Source organism: Gregarina niphandrodes (genome assembly GCF_000223845.1).
Source record: "Gregarina niphandrodes unplaced genomic scaffold scaffold00017, whole genome shotgun sequence".
In the NCBI taxonomy this organism is placed as follows: Eukaryota; Apicomplexa; class Conoidasida; order Eugregarinorida; family Gregarinidae; genus Gregarina; species Gregarina niphandrodes.
The window spans coordinates 29,076-37,590 of record NW_011645786.1 but is presented as its reverse complement, the minus strand read 5'-3'; the positions used below and the strand labels follow the sequence as shown (position 1 = coordinate 37,590).

The following is an 8,515-nucleotide window of genomic DNA, read 5'->3' as shown; positions in this document are numbered from 1 at the left end:
AGCTCGCCATCCTCACGGCCTGGTCGAGGATCCTTGTGCCCGGATTTGCCAGGCTCACGGTTGAGCTCGCCATCCTCACGGCCTGGTCGAGGATCCTTGTGCCCGGATTTGCCAGGCTCACGGTTGAGCTCGCCATCCTCACGGTCTGGTAGAGTATCTTTGTGGGCCGGCTTACTAGACTCCTGATTCACCTCATTATTCTTGCTTTGGGGCCGAGTGTCCTTGTGGACCGGCTTACAAGATCCACGATCTACCTTTCCGTCTGATAGGGTATCTCCGTGTCCTTGCTTGTCAGATTGACGACACTGGAGCTCATCCCCAGGCTGACTGTGGCCTGTCTTGCGGTCGATCTCAGCATCCTTAGGTCCCTGCTTCGTATGTTTGCCAGACTTTGTCGACTCTGCCTTCAACTCTTCATCCTTCCGCCGGTGTCGAGACTCCTCCTGCGAAGGTTTACCAGACTTGCGATGTTGCAGCTCCTCTTCTTCGCGCTGACTATCCTTATGGCCTGACCCGCGATCTAATTCTCCACCCTTAGGTCCCAGCTTAGGTCCCGATTTATTACGTTGCCAACTAGCGTTTCCACTAGTTCTACCCCCCCCAGTAAAGCCAGAGCGCAAGTCCTCGTCCTTCCAGTCTTGGTCCTTCCAGTCTTGGTCCTTCCAGTCTTGGTCCTTCCAGTCTTGGTCCTTCCGTCCTGGTCCGCCGTTCTCGGCCGTCTGGCGGGCAGTCTGTTCGCCCGACTCTTGTCCCGAGTCTCGTTTCGAGTCGTAGTCGTCGTCAGAGTCTGGCAAAATCTCGACGCTCAGAGTGGCTTCCGAGAGTGCGTCATCGTCATCGTCCAAGCTATGGGAGACTAGCGCTGGCGTGTTCGAGTCGTTGGTGGAGTTAATGGTGTAATGATCCGTCTGAAAGGGCGGTTCACGCAATGCGCGGTCGCCCGAATTGCCCGAGCTCCTTCTGCGTCGATGGTGGTGGTGATAAATGACGCCGCCAGTACCAGTGCGTCGGCGCCAACGCTTCACCGGACCCCGTTCGCCACTGTACTTCAAGTTCGCTGCCGGCTTCCCACCACGGTGCCACAACTCCACAATGTCATACCTACAAAACCAGATCTACAACACATACCAGCACACAGTGTTCGGTGCGGGGTGCTTGTCATACCTTGATGTCCGGTAGATAATCTCGTCTCGTTTCTCAGACACCTGCTGCTGATTGTTCGTCGATGTAATCATCATATTCGTTGGCGTACCCCAAACAGTCGAAGGGGTGCCGCCGTCATACTGGCGTGGACTGTGGTATTGCATTATGACCAAAAAAACTTGTTGACGAACTTTACGACTGAGAAAAGATGTGCCCCCGACTTCGAGAAAATGCGGTGACGTTTCAAGCAGCAATCCTGCGCTCTAAAGATGGAGGTTTCTATGCCGTGGCGGAGATGTGTGTCCCTGTAGATTAATCGAGTTTGATATCTGCGTTGAATGTGTATTCCTTCGGCTCATCAATTTTTTGCTCGATCTGCTTGACCGCCCTAGCCGTTTCTTCCAAGAGCTGAAAAAAAAGAGGTGAGGAACAGGAGGGGGGGAAGCTTACGGGGTTGTCGGTAAGTTTTTCATTCAGTGCATCTTGCACGGCCTGTTTGACTCCGCTACTGGGCAGGTCAAACTGGCCCTCGATGGCGACGAGTTTGGTAGGTCCTTGGAGATGTGCTGCGGTAGTTTCTTCGAGTCGTTGGAGTCGTTTATTTGCCAGCTTCATCATCTCTTCTGTGCGCGATTTAGATTGCGTTTCCAATGCCTTGTTAACGGACTCTAATAAGTAGTCGGCGGGCGGCATATCCTTCTCCCGCTGGACCAGAAAGTCTATCTTTTCCTGCATTACTTGCAAACTGCGCTCATGGATCGCTTCCCTTCGCTTGATGTCTTCTTCAAAGATTGCGTTCAGTCGCTCTTTTTCGGCTGCGAATCGCTGGGTTTCTTGTCGCAGACTTTCCAGCTCCGCCCGCATCTCCTGCACATCATCTTCAGTCAAACGTTTAGAGTATTCTTGCCGCACCTGCTCGATTTGACCCAGCAAATGTTCCTTGTTCGCCTCCGAAAGAGTCAGGTTCTGCTGCGTTTGCGCAAGTCGGTCTTGCATGGCTCTGTGGTTTTCATCCAGAGACGCTAACTTCTGCTTCAGCTCGTTCAGATACTGGTCTCGCTGGACAACTTTTTGCTGCTCTTCCGGGAACAGAAGTTTGTATTTATCCCTCTCCACCGACGCTTCCTGTAGGTCGTTCAAGATGCCTTCGCGGTCCCTCATCAGCTTGCGCAGGCTATCCTTCACATTACTCAACTCGTGCGTCATCTGCTCTGTAAGGTCCGCAAAATGCTTCACCTTGTTCACCAACGTTTGTACATACGTTTCCTGCTCCATCACAGTTTTACGATCCCTTTCCAACGCCTGCTCCATCGTGCGACAGTGCTCACGCTCCTCTAACACCACCGCCGCACATTCTTCCATTTCCATCATCCGTTCCCGCACCGAGCGCCATAAAGACTTGTACTTCCCGCACTCCTCTTTATATGTGCGAGCCGCCACGCGGGCCCGCTCAGACGTCTCGCGCTCCTTCAGCGCCTTGGCGTCGCTCTCAGCGACCATGGTCTCCGCATGCTCAAGAAACTCGCGCTGCACGTTCAGCTCCTTCTCGATGAACTCTCGCAACTTGCGCTCCTCGTCTACCTCCATCTTCATCTGCCCCACCAACACTGACAAGGTCGCCAACTTGTCCTTCACGTTCGTCATCTCCCCATGGAATCGACTCTTCAGCAACTCCGCGTCCACCGACTCCTTCTTCAATTTACGCGTTTGATCCTCTAACAACTGAATCTGCACCGCTGACTCCTGCAACCCGTTCACCAAATGCTCTTTGAACGCCGCGAAACGCTCCGCCTCCGCAGCCACCGCCTTCAACTTGGCCGTCATCTCCGAGCGCTCCCGCAGCAACTGTCTCTCGTACCGCTCACTGTCGTGCACCGCGCGACCGGCCAATTGTTTCTGCGTCTCCAGCTCCTCCTCCAGATAGCGTACACGGTTCTGGGACTCCTTAAGCTCCGACACAGTCATCTCGTGGGCCTCGGTTTTGTCCTTCAAAGACCGCTGTACGTCAGTCAGTTCCGCCGTGATCAGCGGAATTCCACCCTACGCGGAAAAAAAATTGGACGACCTGGGTATCGATCCCAGTACCTCTCGCATGCTAAGCGAGCGCTCTACCATTTGAGCTAGACGCCCGAATTGGACGCAGGGCACAGTACCCCCGCGTCACCGCAGAGCCTCTCGTCACCGCAGAGCATTGATAAGAGTGTACAATTGACAGAATACAGATTGAGGTACACTGGCAGACCAAGTGTAGGAATAAATTGGCTTACCTTGGCGTCCACTTTATCTCTGAGGTCGGCAAGTGTTTTGTCGAATTCTTGTTTCATTCTGCGCTCTTTGAGTTGGAAATGCAGTTTCAGGTCCTGTGCCCAGCGCATCATTTGGTCTTTGGCATCGGTGAACTTTTTCTTGACGTTGAGGTTGACGGATTCGTCAAAGACGGGGGAGCGCGTGCCGCTGGGAGGCGTCTCTGGGTCGGCGGCCATCGAGTCGATACGTCTGTTGAGATCAATGCTGGCGGCCCTGAAAGTCTTGGCAACTGTTGTTTTAGGCGGAGGATTAGACTCCTCGGCATCCTCCATCTCTTCGACTCGACCTGGGGCGACCGCTTGCGGTTCGGGCACGACCGACTCGACGAGCATTTCGGTGATGAGATGCAGCAGCTGCGGGTTCACATGTTCCCCGGTGATTTGGTTGACCAGATCGTGCACGGTCTGTGCGACTGTACGCACGTTCTTCGCCTTCTCAAGCTCCATCTCTAGGAACTCGCTCAACTCGCTCAGGTTCCGAATATTCCCGCCGGCCGATGGATCTACACTGCCCAAGAAACGCTTCAGCACCGCTTCCAGCTGCTGTAACTTGGTCACCGGCCCCGTCACGGCGGTGGGGGCTCCGCCCCCACCACCGTCCAGAAAGGCCGCGGCCACAGCCGCCGGCGGTGCCACCGGCGCTCCTGTCGCGGTCCTCGAACCGAGCGTAAAGTCGCGCGGTGGGGTTGCTTGAATGTATGGTCGTGCGAGTGCGCGCAGGTGATTGCAGCCGGGCAGCGGCCCCGCGACGGAGCTCACACCGCAGCCGCCGGCGTGGTCGCCGAGTGGCGCTAGCGGGCATTGGTTGGATGGGCTGGCGGCCAGCAGTGCCAGCAACTGCGCGATTTTATCGCTGTTGGAGTGTGTGTGGGCACCCGCGTTCGTGGTGAAGGGCACAACTCGTCGTCGGCCGCGTTTGACCGCTGCGGCGGCTGTTGCAGCGTCACGTCGCGGGCTGGGAATGTCGAGGTTCTCAAAGACGGCGTTTGGAATCTCCGGCGCGCGGTACCCGTCGTCCTCCAACAAGTCCAGACCCACCTCCGGCCGTAACGAAGGCTCGTCCGCCCAGGGCGCGACTGCGGGCGGCAAACCTGCACCCGGCGGCCTTAGAGGCGGTGCAAACGACTTGAACGGCGGCGCTGACTTGAGTAATGGCAAACTGTCCTTGGACGCCGCACGCGCTGGCTTCGGTGCCAACGGGGGCGTCGACTTGGGCAAAAACAAAAGAGGCGGGCGACCGGCCATTGCACCAAGGAGCAGGAAATGCAGGAGGAGCAACGGCCGGGCGGGCAAGGACCGTCCTGCTAGAGGGCAGGGCCAAGACCGAAAGGCAGCGATTGATTCGGGTCGTGCTCGAACGCACACCAGAACCAGGGCTAGGGCTCAAGCAAACATGAGTTCGTACGTTAAGTGCGTCCTTCAGGCAGCTGTCCGACGGAGTCCAGTGAGAGGCGGATAAAAATAAAATGGTGGCTGCTCAGTCGTCGCTCTCGGCGTACTACTCCACCCGGAGCGTGTATGACGTGCTCGAACGGCCCACCGCTGGCGAGGTAAGGCCCTGGTGGGCAGTTCATGGCGAGAGGACACAGTCAGGTCATGATTGGGAAAGGGTGCACAATTGTTACAGGGGAAGGCGCAATTGGCACAGGGCTACGCAATTGGGGGGGGCACAGGGTACGGGCGTCGCAATTTGTCACAGGGAGTGTGGTGAGACAGCGGTGATTGTAGAGGTTGCGGCACCCACCGAAGAAGAATAAGGACCGTGAGTTGGTGGGGTCATTGTTGGGTCGGCAAACGTTTGGTGAAAAGTTGAGCAAGACGTTCAGCATACCGGGTCGGTTGGATCCGCGATTCCAAGTCTTACGGATGTGTCCGAGGGGTTCAAAGGCTGCGTGTCGTGAGAGCAATCGACAGGGCGGCCATTGCAACTTGATCCACGTAAACCGCATCATTAATGAGTTGACGGAGATTTCGGCGGGTGATTGTTCTTATTTGGACACATGTCGTCACTTGTCGGCTTGTCGGTTTGTGCATTATGCGTTGGATGTGGGGGACTATGGTCCGGTGATTGCTAACCACCCGTATTTACAGCATCGATTGGTGAAGTTAAACAAGTTTGATGTGTTGGAACGCGAGACGGGTGGGGCGGAGGTGGGAATTGGGCCGGGGAGTGAAGGATTGGAAGTTGGAGATATGACGGGGACAGGGATGGGGGATAAGGCGGGGAGCGAGAAAACGAAGGTGGAAGAGGCAGGTGTAGAATCTTGGCTGCGGGAGGGGTGTTTGGCATTACATGAAGGCACACGGATGCCGCCGCAGTGGATTCGGTGCGATTTAAGGACAGTAGATCTTGGGGTGTTTAAAGGCAAGGTGAGCGTAATCATGGCGGATCCACCGTGGGATATCCGTATGGACCTGCCTTATTGGACAATGACGGATGTGGAGATGAACAGTCTCAGGATCGACTTGGTCCAAGATGAAGGGTTGCTGTTCCTATGGGTAACTGGTCGCGCTATGGAAATAGCACGTCAATGCATGACGCATTGGGGCTACCGACGTGTGGACGAACTCGTCTGGCTTAAAACCAACCATCTACATAGGATCATCCGCACAGGTCGCACAGGACATTGGTTAAACCATAGCAAGGAACACTGCCTAGTCGGCGTTAAAGGAAACCCCCGAATCAACCGTAAGATTGATTGCGATGTACTTGTTAGCGAAGTCAGAGAAACCAGTCGTAAACCTGACGAAATATACCGACTCATTGAACGAATGTGTCCTTACGGACAGAAGCTAGAGCTCTTCGGCCGCTCACATAATTTGAGAGACAATTGGATCACACTTGGCAACCAACTCAATGGTATCTCCCTACATGATGCTGACCTCATCAACCATTTCAAGTCAAGTAAAACCGGACTCCGGCTCGTCTGTGCAGAAGAGCAAAAAAGACTCAGACGCACTCATGAACCTAACCAATGAATCAGAGCAGACCAATGAACCAGACCGTTAGAAGGAAACCCAAACCAGTCTCTCCCCCCTTAGTTATTAGTCCAGCCAGAGTACTTGGAGCAAGTCCTCCAGAAGTACTTTGAGAAGTGGTTGCCAGGATATCCGGTGCAAGAAGAGTAAGCCTGTGAAGCTGTTGAGCAAATTATACTTCCGTATGTGAAAAAACTATTACGACAGCAAAATTTAATTTCGAGGCATTTCGTAGCCATCAATTTTGTGCTGGAAGGAGGTGGCGGTGTACCGGTACCGTTGGTATGCCTCTTCGGCGAAGCGTTCGGTACGATCGAGGGCAGTTAGGAGTGAGGCACGAGTGCTAGGTTCAGGTCGTGCGAGGTGATCGAAGAGCCATTTGGCGGCCTCGTGACAAAGTTGTTTGGAGTCCTTTTCTAGTCCGAGTGCACGTCGTGCATACATGAGCCATTCAGCGGGGTCCATGGCCCAGTAGGGGTAGCAGCTGATCTCGCCGCCACAGTCAAAATAATCGGCCCCGACACTGCTGTCTGAGCTACGGCCTTGGGCACGGGCCGCATCATATCCCAAATAATCGAGACTGCCAGGTCCGGCGGGGCATTTGAGGCTATCAACAACACGCCGTCCAACAAGGACCTCGGTCAAACTTATTCCGGCTCCCCAAATATCACTGCTGAGTCCAATATCCACACGTCGTGCCGCCTCTGGATTCTTCTTCTTCTTCATAAAGTACTCGAGCAATTTTTGCTCCGGACTCTCATACCACGATGTGCCACCTGTGAAGTCTTTGGCGTTGTACATGCTTGCCGTACCCAAGTCAATCAATTTCACATCCAACGCCTTATGTCCTTGTCGATTATAATGGAAGTCAAGCACGATATTGTCTGGTTTCACATCGTTATGCCGAATGGACAAAACGGCGTATTGGTGCAATCGATGAAGGGCTAGAGCGCACCAACGCAACTTCTGGAACTCATAATTAGCCGGGTAATACACACATCCACCTTGCCACTCACCCCCTGTGTTCACACCACCTCCACGGTGGGAGTAAACAGTGCGGCAACGGGCATCTGCAGAATGGTGGAAGTGCCAGTTATGGTTATGTTCAGCGCGGATAACGTCGAACAAGTCAGGTCCGCTGAGCTTGCGCGTCAGAAGTACAGATTTGCCAGGAGCACGACGGTCAAGATGATAACCATATAGTTCTGCGCATGGCCATGCGTCCTCTAGTTTTTCAACAACCGCCCATTCGGGCATTCGTGTGTAACTGAATTGTGCCGCATGTTGTTGACGTATTTCTAGTTCCAGTTGATATAACGCGGCCAATTTTTGATAGGTATAGATGTGGCATTCGATTTCACGTTTGAGGGAACGGCCATCGCGTGAGTTGCAGTCCTCGACAAACTTGAGGGCAGCTGGACGTGGGCTTTGTGGCTCAGCATTGGATGTCCAAGTGACACGATGAACACGACGGTTACTAGAGTTCTGGCTAATCACCCGTTCCGCCTCGATTTCCCAGAGTCGTAACTCTCCGCGAGCGACTTTGGTGTTTTGCAAAGGTGGCTGTGCAAACACCACAGGACCACGAGCGTCGTACAAACGTCGAAAACCACTTGCGCAACGGATATCCGCAGATGATACGTACGGAGAAATTGCCGTAAATAACGCCGTTAAACTCGAGTTCGTCTCAGCAACCGTACACGCAGTCGTCTCCACCGGGGAACAATCTGCCGCAGCATCAGATGGAAACACTGTCGTCGCCGATGGAGATGGCTGCTCCCCATCTCGCAATGACAAAGACTCCAATGTTGACTGAGCGGATAACGGCCGTCGACGTCCACTCGCTCCCACGGGAACACGCACCTTGTCCTTCGCACGCGCGCTACTCTGCTCAATATTCTCCTGCACCGCTGATGGCGCCAATACCACACCACCCACGCCCTTCCGCAAACTCCCTCCAGATTTCAAACCTAAAGTAAACCGTTTTCGAAACACACACACAGACGTTAATACATACAAACACTTAGCCCCCCCAAGGTCGTTCACTTGCTTGTTATTCACGCACACACCACACTGGGGGGAAGGGG

At 54.3% G+C, this 8,515-nt stretch overlaps 4 protein-coding genes and 1 non-coding gene across 5 annotated transcripts; 1 reads left to right on the top strand and 4 right to left on the bottom strand.

The window, feature by feature from the left end:
* Window positions 1-175: 175 nt before the first annotated feature.
* Window positions 176-1,307, bottom strand: GNI_088690 (hypothetical protein; the record flags this gene model as incomplete). The annotated part of the gene is made up of 2 exons (XM_011132445.1): window positions 176-1,101; window positions 1,165-1,307. Coding segments are annotated over 2 exons (1,069 nt in total), but the record flags the coding sequence as incomplete, so codon positions are not given.
* A 148-nt stretch (window positions 1,308-1,455) lies between these two features.
* Window positions 1,456-4,694, bottom strand: GNI_088670 (hypothetical protein; the record flags this gene model as incomplete). Its single annotated transcript, XM_011132444.1, has 3 exons — window positions 1,456-1,551; window positions 1,594-3,183; window positions 3,297-4,694. The coding sequence occupies 3 exons, from the start codon at window positions 4,692-4,694 to the stop codon at window positions 1,456-1,458; spliced, it is 3,084 nt and encodes a 1,027-aa protein (XP_011130746.1).
* Window positions 3,201-3,273, bottom strand: GNI_088680. The gene has a single exon. It is a non-coding gene; the product is annotated as a tRNA-Ala (tRNA).
* A 221-nt stretch (window positions 4,695-4,915) lies between the features above and the next one.
* On the top strand, window positions 4,916-6,428 carry GNI_088660 (N6-adenosine-methyltransferase; the record flags this gene model as incomplete). The annotated part of the gene is made up of 2 exons (XM_011132443.1): window positions 4,916-4,999; window positions 5,178-6,428. The coding sequence occupies 2 exons, from the start codon at window positions 4,916-4,918 to the stop codon at window positions 6,426-6,428; spliced, it is 1,335 nt and encodes a 444-aa protein (XP_011130745.1).
* A 213-nt stretch (window positions 6,429-6,641) lies between these two features.
* On the bottom strand, window positions 6,642-7,685 carry GNI_088650 (protein kinase domain protein; the record flags this gene model as incomplete). Its single annotated transcript, XM_011132442.1, has 1 exon — window positions 6,642-7,685. One exon carries the CDS (start codon window positions 7,683-7,685, stop codon window positions 6,642-6,644), a length of 1,044 nt encoding a protein of 347 aa, XP_011130744.1.
* Window positions 7,686-8,515: the final 830 nt, after the last annotated feature.